Below are 22537 nucleotides of genomic sequence, written 5' to 3' on the forward strand. Positions count from 1 at the left end.
TTTACCTGAAATATGGGATTTCTATAGGATTTTCCATGCAGTTCTTCATTAGCAAAAGTAATGGCTGATTCAGTTGTCCATGTACAAGGAAGATGGAAAGATGTTTCCTTACTACCTAACTCCTATAATAGATCTCATTTCCTGTGGAGACAACTAGGCATGTAATTTCAGTATTTATTTCCTGTGAGGAATCTTGTTGTTCATTAAAAGCTTGTAAAACTCAAAGAAAAGGACTTTGCTTGGGAAAAGCAGTCTAAAACAGATCTGAAAGGATAGAAACCAGCTAGTGAAGAGTTAGACATTCAGAAAAGATGTTTTGGATCACATAAAGAGTACTGGTAGGAGCTGTGTTGTCAGGGGATAATTTTTTCAGCAGATAGGAGGCACAGCTGACCTACAGCTCCCGGGTATCAGACTCTATTAGCTATAAAACTGCTCCAGAGACATTTGTGGTTACCACGAGTAAATATTTACCCAGAACAGCTGCAGCCATCTTCTGTGCCAAATAGACCACAGCAGTCTGATGGAGAGACCTCTCTGGTTTCTTCCAAGTGTGTAGGCTGTCTTGGTTCCTCTCGGAAGTGCCTGAGTTAGGCAGGTCCTTCCTGAGGTCCTAGAGACATTTCCAGCGGCTGTGGCTTCTGAGCAAGTGGAAGGAGGGTCAGGGAGATCTACAGCCCAATCCAGCAACCTGCTGAGAGAGCAAAGCACAGATGGAATGGGATGAAAATCTGGGGACTAGCAGGGACTATACAGAGCTTTTTACATCCCAGGGAGTCATTGATTTCATGGAAAGAAGGACCTCTAATGTAGGGACATCGTGAGCAGGGCAAGCTGTTCCAAAGTTTCTTTGGTTTGTATGTTCTCCAGTCAATGATTTTACATCTTCCCTATTTAAAATCATATGTGGTTTAGTGCTATTATGATAAAGCTCAGTGGTTTGGGTTTTTGATTGGTTATATGTATAATCAAGCCTTTGGTGGTGTTACAAGAAGGAGTCTAGACAGGTCTAGATAAAATCTTTGGCCAGCCTGGGTTCAAGCTTATGTGGGAAGAAAACACCAAATCAAAACCTGCTATACTGCCACAAAATAGAAAGTAATTTCTTCACCAGTTTGGTATATCCTTTACGTTGCAGATTAAACACTTGATTTCTGGAACTAAAAACTGCAGCTGCTTTTTCTTCTGAATTGATAATCATTTCTGTGGCTATTTAATTGTGAGTAAGTAATGAAAAAACAAAAATCACACAGAAATTCTAGGGATTTCAGAGAGTTTTACAGAGAAGGAAAGTTCTACTGCACCAGTTCTACAATTTGGGGTGACAAAGACAAAAATAATATGCATTATTATAATTATGAAGTCAGAATCAAAGAGACTGAAACTGAAATATATTTCTATCACTTTCTCTTTTGCAACTTGAAGCTATGAAATTTATATTTGTCAAAAAACACAGACATCAAAGAAATAAAAAAGAAATAACAGTGGTTTAGAATGCAATATAATAAATAAGAAAATAATAATTTTGTGTATTGAAAAAAAATGTTGCAAATTAAAAAAAAATTAGGAAAGAAAAATTATTGTCTCAAATTTTGCAGGTGGAGAATCAGGCCTAGTCTCTAGAGAGTAAATATTATTTCTGAAGTACTCAAAAGCTTTATCATTTTTTGCCTCTGTTGTCTGAAAGATAAAGAATTGCAGTGTAACAACATATATACTTTTGTCACCAAATTTGAATGCATTTATTGCAGATTACTGGTGTAGAATTTCAACTGAGTTACATTTCTAACTTGCTTCTACTAGGAAAGGGAGGAATAAAATTCATTACTTGTGTTTCTACAGAGCTACCCATTTTTTGTTCATTAATATGTGATAGCTACTTGCACACTGGTTTGAGTTTTTTCTATTTGCCTCAGCAGTAAATAAACTTTACCAGATTAAGGAGAATTATGGGTATTTGCCATGTGTCCCATTTGAGGTCTCTTTGTATGGCAGAACACACAACTTTCAGAACATTCTTCAGAGAAAAAAATTGTTCTGTGGAGAGTCTGAAAACAACTTTTTTTTTGTTTTCTCTTGCATAATAATTTTATTTTCAACCTGCTGCAATTACTTCTGAATTACTGACTTCTGAGTAGACGGAAACATAATTTTTTTTAATTAGAATGGATTTGTAATTTGTTTCCTTATCCGATGAGTCCTAAAGCTTTTAAAAAAAAACTCACCAAAGAGAACATCACTGAAAAGTAGAGCAACTTAATCTAGAATTGTCAGTTGCCTGATAGATCAAAAACTTTTTGATGGTATGGAGAGCAAAAGCCTGCTTATAACAGGGTGAATTACTTCGGGCTCCATGTTATGAGGGACATGTAATATTTAGTGCTTGATAAATATTAGATGATCTGCTAAATGTTAGATGGTCACTAGGTATTTTGTCTAGAACCTGAATAGAAATTTCATCTGAAATCTGATTTATTCTGTTATTTTACCCATCAATACATTCTGGAAATGCAGCTGCTTTTCACAGAAATGGCATTAGAGAATTACCATTAACTATGAAAACTCCCTTTGATAAAAGGCTCTAATTTGAATTAACATTCTCCTTCTCTTTCCTCTGAAGTGGACCCTTTGTTGTTGGTCCCTGTGACATGAATTATACTCTTTAAGTTAGCTTGTTAGAGTTGAAAAATATAATTAAAAAAAAAAAACACCAGGGGGAAATTTCCTCTACAAACTATTTCCTATCCTATCAGATTGGAATTATACACCTGTAGGGTGGCTGGGTAAAGAGCATACATATCTACCTTTAGTGTTATTTTATTTATCTCTTATTTGGAGAAACTCCAGGAGAAATTATCATGACCATCACAGATTAATTTTGCTGTTCATCCAGATTCCTTCGGCCAGCTATGTCCTTCAGGCATAAATTCAGTTTTTGTCTTGTGATCATTGGAGATACTGAGGTATGAGGGTAGATTGAGGAAGAAGATGGTTTATGGATCCAAAGACTACATCCAAGTTTGTTTTCTTACGCGGTCAGTTCTGATTTTAAATAAGGAGGGGCATTCATGCAATGTACCCTAGCATGTCTTTCTAAAAATGCTAATTTTTAGGGTCCACAAAGTGCTTCACACTTGTCAGCACCATAATCTCCTCTGTTTAACTTGTCATGTTTATGTACTGTTCCAATTTTCTCAGCATTGAGGGGTTTATTTTCCATTATGTTGGACATGTCATCTAACTCAAGTCTGAAACCAATTTGTGTTCCTTTGAGAGACACAACAATGTCACAGGCAAAAAAAAATCAATCTATTCACAGTTTTTCTTCCTTTTCCTTGTAATACATTCATTTAATACTTATCACTTCCCAACTATCTTGTCAGGATCCTTTTTAAGCATCATTTTTTAGTGTTCTGTTCATTAACTTTTCAAAGTCCTACGCAGGACTACATGTGACCAGCACATAATCTAAACATCATAAAATTCACATCAATACTGTTCCTCTCTCTTCACTTCAGGACACAGCTGTTCTTTATGTTAATTTCTCGACTCCAAACTTTCAGAAATTCATAAAAAATTGACATTTCTTAAAGGGGTTTTTTTGCAAACCAGGTTATCTTGATCAATTTATCATGCTTTATACCCTTCAGTGTTCTATACTGCAATAATATCATGCCCATCAATGATTATTACTCTCTCATTTCTTTTTCTTTCAGGCACCTGTGGTCTTATGCTAAACCACCTGAACTTCATGTCTTTTTAACCAATAAAATTTAAATCACTGAAATTATCAGAAAGGCTTTTACTAAATCAGTTTTGTTCTTCTTGATAAATAAGTTGCATACTGAGAATTACCTCCTGAGTGGGAATGTGAAAGCAAAGACATTTGTCTCTACTGGGTACGTGTCAGAGTGGACAATATCAAATCTTGAGTAGCTCAAAGCAAAGCATCTTACCTGGAGGTGCAACCAGGGAACTGCAAATTTATAACTTCTTTGTTCTTTTCACAGTTTTGTTACCCTTTGTACATGGGCCTCACATTAACATCCCTTGCCAAATATTCTGCATTTCAAAACTAAATGTTGTATTTTCACATCTAAGAGTTATCATGTAAACCTTGGTCTTGTGATAAGTTTTTCTTCTCCAGTTGGTCTTCTCTTTCACAGTCTCCAGCTGTTGTCAATCTTTCTGTTCTACCTGAATCCCTGTAGCCAGGAATAAGCTCATCTGTCAAGCTGGTGTGAAGGAGTGGGAAATTGGAAATTAATTATTCCTTTCAATAACATCTGGATCCAAAGCATCAAATAATCATGACAGTGCTTATCCCCAGCTTTCACCACTGTGGCCAAGTGGCATGATTACCTTTTTATTATGTTGCCATTGGGTGTTTGTCATTCCACCATGTGGTATGAAAATGTGTTGATTATGGTTAACACACCTGAGCTCCTGACACTACCCATTTCCACTGAACAGATTTCAAAAGAAAATTAATGACATTTAGAACCATGCAGACAGCCTGATGCCTATTAAACTCTAAATACTGAAGTTACTACTGTGTAATTTAATAATGACAAGCAATCAAAGGAAACCAGGAGGTTCTCTAAGTCTCTTTAATTACACTTATTTGTTGCTTTATGGTGAACTTCTGTCCAATGCTCCCAAATCTCAGAGAAATCAGGAGGAGGGAGACTCTGAGCTCATTAGCAACATCCAGGGCCATCTGAAGTGCACTGGCATACCAAGAAATCTTCACTGGAATGGCAGAGTAAAGATGACAACTGAAGATCTGAAATCTTCCATAGATTCTGTGTCATATCTGCCAATCTGGGACAGATTTCTGAATAACATTAGGTGTGGCACCCTGGATACTAGACTGTGTTAAGTTCCTAATTCACAGACTATGACATGAAAATTTACTTGTCTGAATATCAATATCTAAATCTGGCATATGTGTTGTGTGTCAGCTATAACTGATGGGGACTTAGATTAACTGCTGACATGTAGGCATCCTATTCTATTGAGATGCCCATGGATATTCCATCTCACTTCCCACCAAAGGTCCTTTTGTCACAATTGACAGCACTAGGATACATATGCAAGCAAAAGAATGGATTTATTGTTGAATGTTTTTCCCCCACACTTGCTGAAGTCATTTTGTGAATGTATTTTCATGAAGAGGACTTTAGGGTGCTGTATTAAAACAACTTATGTACCATCTACATTTTAACAGAAAATATTTGGAACAGGCCTTGATATTCATCAATGTGACATACAATAATTCACTGTGAGATTTCTTTATTGGGCTTAGAAAGTGGTAAACCTTAAATGGGAATAGAATCTAAACACATGAAAGAGCAGAGAGAGTGATATAGTTAGGCAGAGTTTCTGACTGTCAGAGAGCTCCAAAAATATGATGCAGTATTCCTGAAAAGTTTTGAGGCTTAAATTAGCTTTCACTAAAGCCAGGCTGAGTTGTCAGACGTGTTCTTAGCAAGCATACAAAGTCTTTATGGGAATGGCAGCACTTGCAGACCCTTCTAGAATCAACAGCCACAAGCTGTCAGGGCTCTGAAGTCTCAATTTATATTCCAAATGATGTTGCTGGTTCTGTGTGTATGACACATACCAGGCTTTTCACCTTGCTGGGTTTGCTCTGCTCAGGGGGAGTTGCATTCAACAATGTATTTTTTGCCTGAGACAAGGAATTGCTTTCATTTCCAGTTCTCACAGCATTAGAGCAGCACAGTCAAGAGTGCAATTTCTAGTCTGGAAAGAGAACCAGTGACACTGTTTCAACAGCAGTCATTGGACAACAGACACGAGCAAACCTGGAGATTCTTCAGGGAAAATTTCCCTTCAGGCAAACAAAAGGCTCTTTTTCATGTCTGTAAAAAAATATACCCTTGACCTTTTCAAAATGCAGATAGAACCAGTGAGCAAACATCTGAGATGTCTTGCTCATCATGTATGAGTACCTATGCATGCAGACTTTTCCTAATTGAGTTAGTATTTAAATAAAAATACATATTCTTAGACTTCAGAGAGGAAAATGACAGTTCACCCAATACTACCTGCACCTCCAAAACAAAAACTAGGATATGAACTTAAGGATTTGAACTTTTAGTAGAAACTTCTGTCATAAAAAGAGGCAAGGCTCTTCCTCAATTCCATAAGATAACTTTTTCTACTTCAGGTCAAGTTGTTCCAGTAAAATCTGTTCTGCAGCAGCATTTTCTCAGTTCCAAGACATGACTGTCCTTGAGATAATATAGTTTGCTATCAGCAAGGAAATAAATCTGTACCAGAGTAACACTGTTCTGGTAATCGGTGTCTGAAAAGAGAAGACAGTTTGTGCACAAATGAGACATTCTATAGGTGTTTAGTATCTAACTTTGTCCTTGGAAAATAATTCGTTCTTATTGACCACATAAAAAGCTTGTTCCAAAAATGTATTTTCATTTCCACAAATTGGGATTTTTATTATTTTTTCAACCTCTAGTATATTTACACATCAGAAACTGTCCCTAACTATTGCATTTGCCTCTGCACTGTTTTAGATATGATACAAAAATTCTCTGCCTCACATCCAGATTAATTAGAAGGACATGGAACTTGTTGGGTTTTTTTCCTGGTTTCATAAATTATTTTAAATCTCTGACTGATAAGCAATTCATAGAGCTGTAGCAGCTAAGGAAAATAAATACCTGTGTGTCCATTAGAATGTAAATTAACTCATTACTATGCCTGCTCCTGACCTTTTCTGATGGCTGTGTTCTTGCTAACAAAGACACTTTGCTATTCATGAAAGTGAAATTTAATGGTAGCTTGAGATTCTCTGACATATTTTAGATTACATTCTGATAGACTCAGGTGACCGGTGAGGGTTCCAGCTTGAACAGCAAATACTTTTAGCATTCATGACTTTGAATAGCTATCCTTTTTCTAATTATTTGTGAAGATTTGAATATTGTTGAAAATTTGTTGCTTCAGGAGGCTAGGTCAGTGAAACTTCATGAACTTCACAAAAAGGGCTCCTATGTTTAAAAAGCTGAATATTGACAGTACCTGACCTCACAGTCATTTAAGATTTTGTATCAGCTCTATAAACATGGAAACTTACAATCATAGAATCATGAAAAGTTTTAGATTGACAATACCTTAAGATCATCAAGGCCAACCATTAACCAGCACTGCAAAGTCCATCACTAAACCATGTCCTAAAGTACCACATTTACACATCTTCTAAATACCTCCAGGGGTACTGACTCAACCAACTCCCTGGGCAGCATGTTCCACTGCTTGGCAATCCTTTGGGTGGAGAAATTTTTCCAAATATACAATCTAAACATGCCCTGTGCAACTTTAGGCCATTTTTTCGTGTCATATCTCTTGTTACTTGGAAAAAGAGATCAACCCCCACCTCACCACAACCTCCTCCTGAAATGTGTGGAGCAAAAAGGTCTCCCCTGAGCCTCTCTGTGTCCAGGTTCAACACCCCCAGCTGCCTCAGCTGCTCCTCATCAGACTTGTGCTTCAGATCCTTCCCTGGCCCTATGCAAGCCCTTCTCTGGACCCGTTCCAGCATCTCAACGTCTTTCTTGTCCTGAGAGGCCCAAAACTGATTAAAGGTGTGGCTTCCCCATTGCCGAGTACCGGGGAATGATCACTGCTCTGGGCCTGCTGGCCACACTATTGCTGATACAAGTCAGGATGCTAGTGATTGTAAGACTTCTCCCAGCTGCTTATAGAATATTTCATGAGCCTCTTCATCCTGGTTGGGCGGTCTACAAAAGAGGAATCCCACCATGTTATCTGTCTAGCTGGCCTCTCTTAATTCTTAAACATTCAGCCGTGTCATCTCATCACTAAGGTCCAGACAGTCAAGACAGCCTCTAAAATACAGAGCTGTCTCTCCTTCTTTGCCTGTGTCTTCTGAAGAGTTTATTGTCTTTCATTGCAGCAGTCCAGTGATGTGAGTCATCCCACCACATTTCTGTGGTGGCAGCTATATCATAGCTTTCCTGTGGTACCAAGAACTGGGCTTCCAGCTCTTCCTATTTGTTGCCTGTGCTGTGTGCAGTGGTGCAAGCATTCTCCAGCTGGGCTATTGATCCTGCCACCTTTTTGGGGAGATAAGCCCTAATTCCTGTGTGACCACTGTCAGCTGCTTCCATGGTTTCTAGCTCATTAATAACCCTCATGTCTCTGGTGCTGCATGGATCCATCCCCTACCTCCACTGAGGACATTGGTAGCACACTGCCCCTCAGTGACATGCAGCCCCCAGGGTTAGCTCTAGCAAGCCTGCTTTTATCCCTTACCCTGTTCAAATGCAGTTTAAATCTCTTTCAATGAGCCCTGCTACCTCCTGTGCATAGATTCCCCACTATGAGACAACTGTACCCTATCTGTTCTCTGAAGTCCTGGTGTTCTCTAAACTAACCCATGATCAAAAATACAAAACTCACACTTTGCTGGTGGCACCAGACTCAGAGCCAAGGAATGATCTGCTGGTTCTTCCTGTTTCTTCTGTAACCATCTTCTGCAACTGTAAAAATAGAGGAGAACCCTATCTGTGCTTCTGATCCCTTAACCACTCATCCCAAGGCCCTGAAGTCAGTCTTGATTTCCCTCTAACCTCTTGTTGCAGCTTCATCACTGTCTACCTGAGAAATTAATAATGGGGCTGTGTCAGGGTAGGAAGCTTTCTCTTCATATCTTTAACCAAGGCTGGAGGGAGGCAAAAGACTTCCATAAGAGCTGGGTCTGTGCTGCATATTGGGCTTTCTGTTCCCTTCAGAAAGGAGTTTCCTGTGACAATGACCCATCTTTGTTTTGGGAGGCAGCTTTGGCGCAGGGAGCAGGCCAGCTTGCTGACAGCATCACACCCATGCTGCATGAAGCACCAGCCTTGTTATGTTTGGTTCCACTTGCAGAGTCTCATACCTGCTATGCCTGGACATCTGGAGAGGTGAGGCAGTCCAGTCCCAGGGGAGACATGCACTGGGCAGGCACTTGTCACCACTGCCACCAATCCCTTAAGTCACTGTGTTCAGCCAAGGGGAGGGGATAACAAATTCCCTCTATCATCTGTCCTGTCTATCTGGGGAGCCTGTCCCTGGGAATAGAGGGAGTGAAGGTTAAAGCACAGTGCTGGTAACACCAAAGTCATGGGCTCAGTCCCTGGATGGGCCATTCACTCAGAGTTGGACTTGACAATCCCTGTGTGTCTGTTCCGACTCAGAATATTCTGACATTCCAGTAGTCTGATACTCTTACACTCCCCCTGATTCCTCAGCCTATTCACTTCTTCCCAGAGGTGTCACTGAGCACAGGAGCTCCTCACTCACTATGCCAGCAGTCCTGGCACAAGGGCAGTGCAAATCCTGGCACTGGGGTGGCAGTATGATCCCACTGGAGTTCCACCTGGGCAGCTGTGCTCCTCATGCTGGGTGCAGAGTTAGAGAGGCCTTGTCCTTCTTCCTGTAGCTGGCAGGGTTTCAGCACCATTCCTGTGTGCCCTTCTGTGCCAGCTGCTGCCAGACTATCACATCATGCCCTTAGCCACACCATGCCCTGTGTGCCCACCCTGCTGATGGTGGTCCTGACCCCCAGAGATCCCTACAGGGTATTTTGTCCTTGGGAGGAAGGTTTGGCCTGGTGCTCCTGGTTCTGTTAGCTTGGCATGGGCTGCAGGCTGCTATTGGCCCTCCTCTGAGCTTCCCAAATTCAGACAATTCCCCCATGCATCTCACTGGAGCATTCCACAGGCAATCACGTCAGCACCAGAGCCACTCGCCTCAGCAACTTCAGTAGGATGAGATCAGGTACATTTTCCTAAAGTACTCTTCTACTTCTGCATCATTACTGATAAACTTCTGTCTCACACTTCATGCTATGTGTCAAGAAGTCTGAAACTCCGAAAGAAGAGCTGAAATAAAGACTTGGACTCACTAAGTCACCTGGAGTAGAGATAAACCATTGGGCTGATACCCCAATGGGGTAGAGATCTAGCTGACCTTCCTTTGAACAGTCCCTGCTTTTTGCCCATACTTTCATAGATTGTCTGTAGGCAGAAATGTATTTAATCTTTGGGATCACTTTTCATAGGTGTAGTAGGCCAAAGAGTGAAGAACAGTGATGATTTAAACTGGAGCACTACTTCTGTTGAAGCTTCACTTGGGTTGAGAACAGGAGCAATCAAGTAGTGGAACATAAAGCAAAATGCCAGCACAAGCAACTACTGAGAATCAGTTTGCACCGTTCTGAGTCTTTTTTCAGGAAAACCTGATTAATAACATCTGAGCATATGTATATAGCCATAAAGAAGACAGAAGTATTTCTCAGTTTTGTTAATGTGAACCTGCATTTGATGCAGCTGATGACTGTAACCAGCCTTCAAGTTTCTGCAACACAGTGCAGTTATTTGCCATGCTGCTTCTATGTCACCTACTGCAGGGGAAAGGCACTGGCTCTAAACACTGGAATGTTGTAGTCAAAGGCAGTGGGTCGTTCATCTCACTCTGATGTGGGATGTGTTGATTTTTGGCCCATTGCATCAGGTGCCATCCCAGCTAAAGACCAAATGGACCCTCCACAGCATGGCACCATGTCTCTGCAGGACAGCTGACAGCAGGAGTAGCTAACTGTGCTTGAAGAGCTAGAGCTTGCAGTCTTCTTACACCTACTCTTTATTTCAGGTAAATCAACCTTTTGTTGTTGATAGAGTAAGAGTCAATATTTAGAGCTGTTTGAAAAAGGTGGACCGTTGAAAAATATTATGTGATAATGATTGATTTTATTAGAAATGGAACTACTAATTGCCATTCCCTATACATCATCTGATACTTTAAATATGGCATGATCAACTGAAACCTTTTATCACCTCCTTTTTTTCATAAGTATTATTTTCATTTATTTTCATTCATTGTCTCCTTTTAGATTTTGTTTACGACAGTATATAAATTAATTTAATGTACTACTTCTCATTGATCATACTTCTTTTCCTTAAAAGGAGAAAATATCTGAAGAGTAATTGAATTAATGGTATACATTGGTTCTGTATACACACAAAAAATACCTCTCCCACAAATATTTTCAGAATTTTAGCTGTAGGATATTTTAAATCTTAATGAGTCAACTCAATGGTAGAATTAGCTCTATGCACCCAATCTGAGCACACCTTACATAGCTCACCAAAAAGCAAACATACAGAGGGAGAAACCAGGTGTAATGTGAATGGTAAGAAACACTTCCCTGAACCTGCTAATGGTGAACACCTGAGTCTGAGCTCTCAGTGTTCTCACCTGTCACATCAATTTGAAGTTAATGAGTATTTGATACCTTTGTAAATCAGGCCCATATAGACAACTGATAGACATCTCAGGGATTGCAGTAAGAGAAAGAAAAAAGCACAGAAAATAAATCTAGTGCTACAGTAAATTTATCCAGTAACTTTTCTCGAAGGAAAAACTTTTGCTTGAAGTGTTGTCACATGGATGTTGATAAGATGCCCATGGAGTCAGTTAATGCTCTGGGAGTGCTCATCAGCCATCTGTTCAGTGACTTCCAAGCGTCTTGGAAGGAGAAAGGTCTGTTCAGTGCTTAAGACAGCTTTGCTCAGGAAGCCATATGCAACAAGGATATTAAAGCACAAAAAAACTCCCAAGAAGCCCAGTGAAAGCTAGTGGGCTTTCACCCATTAAAAGTGAAACTGTGACAAGTGATGTGGAGGGATGTTGACTTACCCTGAACATTGCTTTAGATTAAAAATCTTTGTGTTGGATGCTGTTGAGTTCCTCCCTGCAGCACACACCGTCACCGCAGAAATCAAACTGTTCCCAGGCTTCAGTTTAATTATCCATACACATCTGCCACAGGGGTGAGCATCCTTAAAAGTTCTGTGACTTAGCAATAGCTGGGTGAGTTACTTAAGATTCTACGAGGTGTGAGAACTTCTCCAGGAAACAATGCAAAATAATGTGCAATAATGAATAATGAGAATAATGAAGATGGAAATGGAGCACAAATCATCCCCATGGGAGCAGCTAATAACCAAGGGCTGGTTTTGTACTACTGACATTACAGAATTTGCAAAAAACCTGAAAAGGAAACTAATCAGAGCTCTGTCTTGCAAATGCTCTAAGTCCTGCCTGATAAGCTGCTTTTAGAAAACTAAACTTTTCAACAGTAAATCCTTGCTGAAGTGTAAGGCACATGATATCTGTAAGGATATTTTACAACAAAAGCATACTTAAACTTGGCTATAAGAGGAAGTAGATACAATGAGTGTGATGTGATTTGTCTTTTGTTACAGGATATCTTCATCAAAAAGGAGAAGTACAGTAAACTGAAGCTGGAATTTGCCTTGATATGAAAAAAAAAAAAAAAGGAAAAAAGTTTTTTCTTCCTGCTACTTTTGAACCCAAAATCTGTTTTCAGTTCACAGTGTTTTTTAGTTAAGTTACAACTTAGAAACCGTCACAGCTCTGATTTCCAGGGAAGCTCATTTTGGAAGGTGGTAAATACAACTTAAAAAGCAATCTCAAAAATAATTTTTGTAACACTGCTTTATGAGAAAATGTAAATCTGAGTTTTAGAAGACATGTGGTTGTTACTGTACCTCAGCTTATTTTTTTTAAATTAAACAATTAAAATGTTCATATGTGTTGGCCACCAGCTGCTGTACCTTATTACAGTTTAAATAGCCAGCCTGGAATAAGAAATCATTATATTCTCAAAATCAATTTTGCAGAAGCATATGAGGTCATGTATTTTTATTGTTGCATGCTTACATGTTACCACAGTATTTTCCTGTTAGCACCTGGCTGAATGGTGGGACTTTTTTAACAAAAGCCAGGAACCCAACTGTCCTTTCCTAAACTGATGCAGACCTGCACTGGCTGTCTTTACAAGGAGTGTTAATAAAAAAGATACAGGAATCTTCAAGAAATGGGCTGCAGCTTGTGTGGTGAGGTTGCCATGAGGAGGGGAGGCTCTCAGGCACACGGGTGAGCCAAAAGCCACTCATGGGAAGAACAGGCTGCATGAAGTCTTTTTAGGTGGATCTAAGCTGACTTCTGTTATTTCAAATTTTAAACATGTATGTGGATATGGAGGTGAGGGGTGTTCATATGTAAATGTATATAATATTTTCAGCTACTCAAGTTTTTATGAAGACATCCCAAGTTGGACAACAGAGGGCTGGGAGTTTGGGGAAGGAGAAGCAGAAACCTGGAAGTGGAATGAGGTTGTCAGAGCTTGTCCAGTACATGTTTCTAGTTGGATGTGAGTTGATCAGAAGGTTGCACAGTATTAGTATTGTACTAGTACACAAAAGAAGTTGAAAGCTGCATTTTTTGGAGAACAAATTTCAGCCCTGTTGATAAATCAACATCTGTATATGAACTGATGCCAGTCTGCTGGTAGCCATCATTCAGGTGGGATCCTGCTCTCCATGGTGGGGAGGGCTCACATGGCATGTAAGGAGCTCCAGAAAGTGAAGGAAAATGTGATGTGAAGTGAGGTCAAACTAAATGAAAGTCCACTTCTCATTGCCTGCTCTAGATGTGGCTGCAGATGGCCAACACTGCTGAGTGGACACTGAACATACATTATTAAGGTATATTCTTCTGGTGAGATTTTAAGCCTCAGTTTTCTACTTGTAGAGGATTTGTTTCTTTTACTCTTGCAGTGTTCTACATACGCAATATTCTCTTGAATTGCAGCAATTGTTGCATATGTTTAAATACTGGTGATAATTATTTTGGTACACAACAATTATCCATGATCAGTCTCACATTGAATAACTGATGATGTCATATATTCTATAAAAGTCAGTTTTGTTTAGGTTGGGGAAAGGATGTTTAGTTCAGCTGTGAGTGTAGATCTTCTGTGAGACAATATGAAAATTGTCAAGAAATAGGTAAGAGATGTAATGTAAAGCTCCTTTATAGAACTAGGCCTTCACCCCTTTAGCCCAGCACCTAATCTTTGACAGAGGTGAGAGATTATCTCGTTTTACATGAGGTCAAGGTGTAACAGATGGAATTAAATCAGAAGAATGGATTTTACTATTAGTCCCAAGGTTTGTTACCTTTAGAGATTGTTGCTTCTATAGCATCTGTTTGTACACATATGGATCTCCAATTTTTTTTTTTTTCATTTTCCTTTGGATCTTTTACTTGTCTGGCATCATATATCCATTACTTTTCTTAACATAATTTCATGCTGTGTGAATAAATACTGCTTTTTAGTTTTTTTGAGTGTAGATGTTGTCATTTGTATGTTGCAGTCTGTGCCCATAACGTCCAAGCAAAATATAAGTTTATATTCTCTTTGTTTAAATGAATAATTGGATTTTTTTTTATTGAGGGGCTTTAAAAAAAATCTTGACTTGATGTTTATGTCACTGTTTATTTGATTTTTAAATACTTCTTATATTTTTAATTGATAGTAAATTTTATATGATATCTCCAGCATAACTTATTTTTAGGTGGAGAATTAAATAAATAGGAAAAAAAGACCTTTCAGTTTAATCAGGAGTAATTTTTTACAACAGTAAGTTATGGGAGGTGCACCAGTATCAATGGGTAAGGAGTGTTACCTCTGCCATTATTTTCTGAACAACAAATCAGGGTAGTAAGTTGATTTGAGCAAGTTTCTAGTCTCATCTTTAGCTCAGAGCAGAAAAGTACTTTTTAGTTTTCACTCTTATTAACAGTACAGAAGTATAGTGGGTAATAAAAAGGTAGCCATCTGCCATCCAATAAGTTATTTAATAAGGTTCTGCTACAGAATCTTTAATACTGAAAGTGATGTACAAGCCAGATCTATCAAGGATGCCTGTTATCTCAGCTTGAGTTTGCAGATGGAAAGAAATCTGTCCACTTGTTAATAAAGCAGTTTTTATCCAGGGACTGTAGAGTCATTAAAAGTAAACCTTTCCAGGATTACTTTTTTCAATAGGCCTTTTTTTTTAAAAAAAACACATCATCATTACTAAATACCCAGTGTTTCACTACAAATGGCTCAAGTGCTTTTACATTGCAAGATACTTCAGTCAAAATTAAGTAAGTATCAGGGCAGAAAAGATTACCTCATTATCACAGAATTCTAGAAACTTTAAATATACGTGCACATATAATTCCTGTTGTGATTTTTCTGTAGAAAGATACTATGCTAATCCTCTCATAATTTTAATTATCTTTTTAGACTCACTTTAGAAAAAGAAGTAATGAAGTCAGTATTACTCTTTCAGCTGAATTCATTTTTTGAATGAAAGAGCAGCCCTCCTATTAGATATCTCACTTTAAGTGTCATTTCTGTTTCCAACAAAACAAATGAACTCTTTGTTATTAGTTTTTAATTTTACCTAGGAAGGTCCACAGCCTTTTTTTTACCTGCTATTATGCTGAGAATGAGTTTTTTAATGAAAGCTATGTTGAGACCTGGTATTTTTTTAAAAATTGATCTAATACCTTTTGTAAGGCTTATTTTTTATTATTTAATACTTTGTGAAGGTTTTTAACATTGTACTGCATAAGATGGGAACAGTGCTTTCAATGAGTGTTTCAAACCATTTCCTTTTATGAAAAAGACATATCTGGAGTTTTAAACATTTGTAAGCTACAAGAGTTGAAATTTAGGGAAGTCACTGAAGCAAGTTATCAATCAGTTAATAACTGAGGAAAAGGAGTTAACTACTTGTGTAAAACAGGTAGTCATGCATGACTTCTTGCTAACTAAGACCAAAACCAGGACAGTATCAAAATAAGCAATCCTCTCGAGACTTGGCCACCTTATCTAGACTAATGAAACCGTTATTTTTCTTCAGGCATTTCTTCTAAAAAAATCTCTTGTATTATTAGGTTTTGTTGATGGGATGTTCTGAATGCTTCTTCCTAAAGGTGCGACTGCATTTGACACATCAATACCAGGTCATTTGGTGTCTTATCCAATGTCCAGCAAGACATTTGGAAGTCCTCTTGATTAGTTCTTTTAATTTCAACCTAATCCCATGCTGTTTGTAAAGTATGGCAATGATCTCAATAGCTCCACTTGCATATATATATATGTATATGTATATATATATATATATATATATATATATATATATATATATATTTCTATCTATTTTTTCTTAGAAATTATCCCTTGTGTTTTGTGTTTTCACCCCTTGTGTGTAGAGAATTTCCATATCTATCAATATTATCTGCAGACCTGAATGAGAATGGGAGCATAGACACCACTTAGCCTCCATTCTTTATGCATCAGAAAAAGCTGCTAACATTATTTTTTGTTTATTTCAGGTTTCTTTTCTCCATGGAAAACTCCAAAGCCTGTAAGTTTCCTTTCAAAACTGTACACATTGAGTTCATAAGATGGCTATCGTGCAAAGCAAATTTCTGTAGACTGTCACCTACCCATCCTGTTCCCAGCCCATGGGACACCTCTCAGCAGTGCCCCAGCTCCAAGTGACACAGCACCGGGGGTGGCCTCCCTGAAAAGCTCTGAGGGTCTGTCTGTTGGCTTGGAGCCTGCCAGAAGGGGAAGAAGGAAAACCCTCATGTTAAAATGGGTGGCAAGAACCAGAAATGTAGTGGCTTAAAAATAAGAGGTCTGGAGAAAAATGCAGCAGAAATGAGTCCAGTCTAGTCTTCTACTTGGCAAATTCTTTGGAATTACCAACATGCACTTTTTCTGATTTACAAGTGGCTTGAGTTTAACATCCTCAAGAAGATTGTTACTCTTTCTTGCCTTAGGAGATCTAGAACTGCAATAGTCACACTTCAAATAAGAGCTTGGGCTAGATAACTGACTGAGGTGCCTTTTAATCAACTTTTCTATGTTTTTATGATTTTGACAGTAAAGACCAAGGTGTAAAGACTTCCCACTGTAAGACTGTAAGCAATGACTGTGTTTATTCTGCTGGTATCACATTCTATAATTTTTTTGAATTTGTGACAGCTTTCAGAGTATAAAAAGAATTTATAGGCTACTATTTTTGGTTGTCTGGTTTGTTTTATTGTTGTAGGGGGTTGTTTGGTTTTTGTTTTTTGTTTTTTGTTTTTTTTTAATTTGGCTCTTTAATTGAGATTTTACAGGCCTTAGAGTAATTCTTAATTCTCCACAAGGGTGTGTAGAGGAAATAGATCCTGAAGACTCCTAAGAGCAGTGAGAATAACAATAGCAATACCTTTTAAAGGACTTAGAGCCTTCTTACTGGGGAGCAGGCAGGGCAAGTACATTAAATCTGAAAAACTTTAAATACTCTCATATTGGAACATGGCATGCTTAAATTTTGCCAAAATAATTTTTGTATCCTGTCAAGTACAAATAGCAATTAATCAGCTGATGCAACTCTGTCAGACTACTTCAGGTTGTGGTGGTTTTGCTATAAAAGGATAGAGTCTGTGTACAATACATTGGAATAAGTATTGCATAAGTTGCTTTGTTCATCTGTGTAGCAGAACATTTTTGAAAATAAATTGGAATATTAAAGGCTGGCTTGCTCTCACCAGTTTAAGACTCCTGAATTGCTGGAATGTTCAACTTTTAATCTCAGATAAAAAGTGAGGAAATAGATAGCTTGCTGCTCTCTTGTTAAAGATCCACATTTGAAGACCTCCTCCTGTCCATACTTTGCCCTTTTATGTACACATCAAATATATAAATATCAGTGTATTTATTGTTGATGATTTTCTGCAATATCTCCTTATATAAACAGTATGGTAGTTCATGCTCAAGAAGCACTTGCCAATAATCAGGATCTAGAAAAACAACCTGAGCTGATGCAATTTTTCATGCAATGGTGTGAGGAAAACCAGGGCTTGCAGAACAATATAACACCATTGTGTGCTGTACCTGCAGGCAGACTGACTGCTCACAGCAACTCTATTTTGGGGTAATCTCAGCAAGAGATTTCACTAATGATTAACCGAGTTAAGGTAGTGTGAATTCCTCTGTCTGGCATCACTTTTAACTAGAGAAATAGTCAGACATCAATTTCTCATGTCCAAGGCCTGAAGACTGAAACCGAGTGCCTGCAGCAGTGTGTGCAGACAGTCTGAAGCAGTAAGGCCAGCACAGGAGGTTTAGAAAGCCTCCCCAACACCTCAGCACAGCCTGTATCTGTGTAACAGCACAGGAAACAAATAACCTGGGGTATGATATTTCCAGTGATTCCTATGTATATCATACATATCTTATATATGTATATCATGTATAATATTAGTGCAGAATGACCATGAGCAATGTCACCAAACCATTACTCCAGTTTGGATTTGGTGCCCTTCACTCACTACTGTCCTTACTCACTTTCAAGAATGCCTTTTTTTCTGAAGTAGCATTATGATAACTTCCATTACTGAATGCTAGGTGACTGTTTAATTAGCTTATACAGGTTTGGGAGATATAATTCCCCTTCTGTTTATCTGCTTATTTAGCTGGTTGAACTTCACACTTGCAGATTTAGAGCTAACCAGCAAGCAAGAGATAGACATATGGGACCCAGTAGGGTTTTGCCAATTGATCTCCAGTTTCCTGTCCTTTCTCTAGGGTAGTTTGCTCATCAAAGATAATTATATTTTCCTCTCTTTTTTTAAATCTTTCTTTAAGTATTTTAATTTTGTCAAGTTTCACATTTTGAAAGAGGTAAGTGATCTGCTTCCCCAGCACTTCCCAATAAATTAGAAATCTTTCACTTCTAGGCAGACATGGCCCTGCATGTCTTTCCTCTTCATGAGAAGTTTGTTTTCACTGGCTTATGTTCTTTTAGATTCCTAAGGGAAGGTAAAGCCTATACATATTTTTTCTGGTAATTTCCTTTATCATAAACTGCCTGAATAGAGCTTAGTTCTTTTTTCCCTTTAGACATGGGAGTCATGATCAGGTGTGTTTCTAGAGACCTTTGTATTTACAATTCCATAATGCAATTATATTTGTGTTTATAGCTACTGGATGTAATTTATTTAGGGCTCAGAAGTAGTGCAGTGCTATCCATATGATTTACCACACAGGCTAATTTACCCAAAGGGCAATATTTGCAGAGGATAAATTTATCTTGGTGTAAGAGGTACCTGAAGGTACCCAAGGTAAATTCCTAAGCTATTTCAGTGGCAGCTCAGTTATTTCCATATGCCTCTGTATTGCACAGAATGTACATACTTATAGTTTTGAATGAACCAGCCCTACTTGCTGCTGAAATTCTGACAGAAACACGCCTTGACTTATAATAATACTTTTTAAAATAGTTAGGTCCTTCACAACTGAAAATGGCCAATATCTATAATCTATGTGTTCTTAAGTATGAGCCTAAGAAGGTCAGATCACCAGGGATATGCAGCAGGATAGTTATTCAGCATATTCACCAGGAGGACACTAAAATATCTATAGTCCACACATACTTGGTGTGAAAAAAGCCTGGTGCAGTTAATCGTCAGAACAGAGAGTAAAGCCTGCCTGCTGACCCAAACACCTTCTGAAACCAAGGAACTAAAGACAAATGATAGTCACAGAGTTTGTAGAGCAAGCCCACTCTAAATCTGCAATCATCTTTGATAAAGGTTTGCTGATACAACAATAGAAGTCAGTGGAATTTAATTACAGATGAGTTTGTTTCCAAGAGGCGTTTTTTGTGTAATTACCATTGTTGGGTTATGTGTGAGAACACACTGTTCTGGAGGCTTTACCACCCTTGTCCTCAGGAGGGGTTGTAGGAATAGCTAAGTACTCATTTCCTGGGATAAACATTTGTGTTTTGTTTAATTTAGCCTCTTCAAAGAAATTTGCTAATGCAATTTGATTAGTAGCCAACTTCTTCAAGAAATAAAAAATCAGATCCTCAAGCCATCTTTAGCACAGCCTATCATGTCTTCAAGTTTGATGTACATGTAAGATTGCTAAAGACAGTCTTGTAAAAAGCGTGAACTGAGGTGTCTTTCATGCACAGACAATAGGCTGTTGTAGGCTTTCCTGTAAATGGCCTGGAAGAGTTGAAAGCCTTATCCTGTGCTTGCTTGTATAATGCCACTTTAGTGGGGTTTTTTGAACACTAGATGCCTGAATATATGCTGTAATAATTTTCTCTTCGGTTTTGATTTGTTTTGATTTTGATTTTGGTTTTTTAAATCTTGCATTGGAGGTGTAAATTCTGGTCCCAGTTACAGTTATCTCCTTCTCCCTGGGCAGCTTGTTATTTTCATGTATTCTCAGAAGATACAGCATTAAAGCCATTCACTTTCTACACAGTCTGTCCCTTCTTTGCTAAGCACTAGCTTCATGTATGTTATGTATTTTGATGAATCTGATAATTGTGTCTTTACAAACTGACAGATTCCACCTTTAGCAAATAATTTCCAGTAGCTCAGCACATTCTGTGAGAGGCACTCCACATGCTCCAGAGGTAATGCTGGGCCTAATCTTACCTGAGAAAGGTCACATCTCGCCATGAGCAGCAAACTAAGTAAATTTAACCAAGTCATTTTATAAACAGCACAACACACACCTTTCATTTCAAAAGGCAGAAAACAGATTTACTAATTTTGAAAACAGATCCTCAACAGAAATCACTGGTTTTGGTCTCATTGTGGAAGTGACAGTTTTTGCAAAACTTCATTTTTATTCTCTGTATATTTTTATTGCAGATGATGGAACGATGGGAGAATCAAGGCAGCCCTCAAACAAGTGTGTCCGCTCCAGCTATGCCACAGAATATTCCCTATCCACCCGCCCTTCACAGGAGTTCATTTCCTGATTCAACAGAGGCCTTTGATCCACGAAAACCTGACCCGTATGAGCTGTATGAGAAATCAAGAGCTATTTATGAAAGTAGGCGTAAGTGAAAGCTCTCTTGACCCTGCTGGCCATTTAGTATTTAAAATTTTGCCTTTGAATGTGTCACTATTGGCATGATTTTCTGTAATTATCTTTTGTAATTTAAAGGAACTACGTTTCTTTCCAGTAAATAGAGTCCATTGTAAATGTTTCAAAAATTGTACACTTACATATTTTCTTTGATCTTACCTAAATTCTCATATGTGACTTTCATAGGTGTTTTTTCCTTATATTTTTGATCTCCCCATTTTGACTGTTAAGTCCTTGGTGAAGCACAGTAAATGTCCCACCACATTTTACTGTGGTTATTTTTTTTTCATAGTCAACCAATAGGAAGATGTGAATTTAAAAATGAAAAAAAGTGTCACCTACTTTCACTTCAAAGTGACATTTTTTAAGAAATTTCAAATGTATTTTTTTATAAAAATGTCTTTGACAAGTTTTCACATTGTCCTTGGTAGTTAGAAAGCAGCCCATAGCATGAAGTACTATTTGAAGACCTATACAAAACAATACTGAGCCATTGAGATGCTCATTTTGATTTAATTTCTCATGTTTTTGGAAGTATTGTCCATGTTTTTGACAGCAAGAATAAAAGAGCTTAATCTTATTTACTTTTTTTGTAAAGAACATTTTGACTAAAAATATTGTTCTAAATTGTCTGCAGCCTTTGCACTTAGTAAGATAAATTCTTAAATATAGTTAACTTTTTTACTGAAAGCTTCCTCACCACTGCCATTACTTGCACATGCCACTTTTTAATTCATTTAGTAAAATACTTGTGCCTACAGACCAAAATATGCTATAAATTACACACAAAATATTGGAGCTGATCAGACCAGCCCATTAATATTAGTTGGGCCCAGAGACCTGGAATATTCACATTTCTTTGGTATGCAAAGGGATAGTCTGAAGGAAATACATTATTGTCCCCAACAGTGGGCTCATACCATTCTTACTTGCCTTGCCTAATACATTAGTTAGAGCATCAGCATCTCCTCTTTGGCTTTGGCATTCCCAGTCCCCACAAGAATGGATATGCTGGAGGAACCCCAGACTTCATTTCCAAGTAAACTTTTATCTAGTCTTGAAGCTGCATGTCATATTCCTCAGTTTTTTGCCACTGTGGCCAATGCCACCATCTTCTGCCCCACTGATCCTATTACTGGAACACTTTTCAATATAGATTGTCACCCTAAAAAATACAGATTTTTTTTTTTTTTTGAGGGAGACAGTTGTTGATGTTTTATTTAACTCTGTGTACTTAAATAAATTGCTGGGTTTTTTGAGGAATACCAGTATCTTACCAGGGTATCTTACTCTCCCTAAATATGGATGTGAGTACTTAGACCCCTATAAAAAATGTATTTAATCTTCAATTATAAACTGTTAGGCATAGTAACCAAACTTTCCAGTACATTTACAAACACCATGTATGTAGTCCATGATGACCGGCATTCCCAATGCAATGTACAAAAAAGAGACTCTAATTTTTGAAATTTTAAAACTCATTGAAGTATGGATCAGGATACTGTGTGGATAGCTTTGAAAGAAGTAGGACTAGTTTTGATCAAAGATTGGAAATAATTTTCAGACATCTCTCCTCTTTCACTTTCTCTTGTGCATTAAGGGCTAGACTAGCATATAAAAAAAAAAAACCATTTGCTTGAACTGCCATGTTATTCTCCAAAGTTAGAAAATTGG

General features: G+C 38.0%; 1 protein-coding gene across 18 annotated transcripts in view; it reads left to right on the forward strand.

Moving 5' to 3' along the window:
• Positions 1-22537, forward strand: part of MAGI2 (membrane associated guanylate kinase, WW and PDZ domain containing 2) — a 702271-nt gene that overhangs the window by 593013 nt on the left and 86721 nt on the right. For 16 of the 18 annotated variants that reach the window (XM_074538810.1, XM_074538811.1, XM_074538808.1 and 13 more), the window contains 2 exons: positions 16309-16340; positions 20644-20833. In XM_074538810.1, coding sequence (XP_074394911.1) covers positions 16309-16340; positions 20644-20833 — 222 coding nt within the window. The remainder of the gene's footprint in view (positions 1-16308; positions 16341-20643; positions 20834-22537) is intronic. The other 2 variants (XM_074538797.1, XM_074538801.1) reach the window with 1 other exon arrangement.

This window comes from Zonotrichia albicollis, chromosome 4 (genome assembly GCF_047830755.1).
Source record: "Zonotrichia albicollis isolate bZonAlb1 chromosome 4, bZonAlb1.hap1, whole genome shotgun sequence".
In the NCBI taxonomy this organism is placed as follows: domain Eukaryota; kingdom Metazoa; phylum Chordata; class Aves; order Passeriformes; family Passerellidae; genus Zonotrichia; species Zonotrichia albicollis.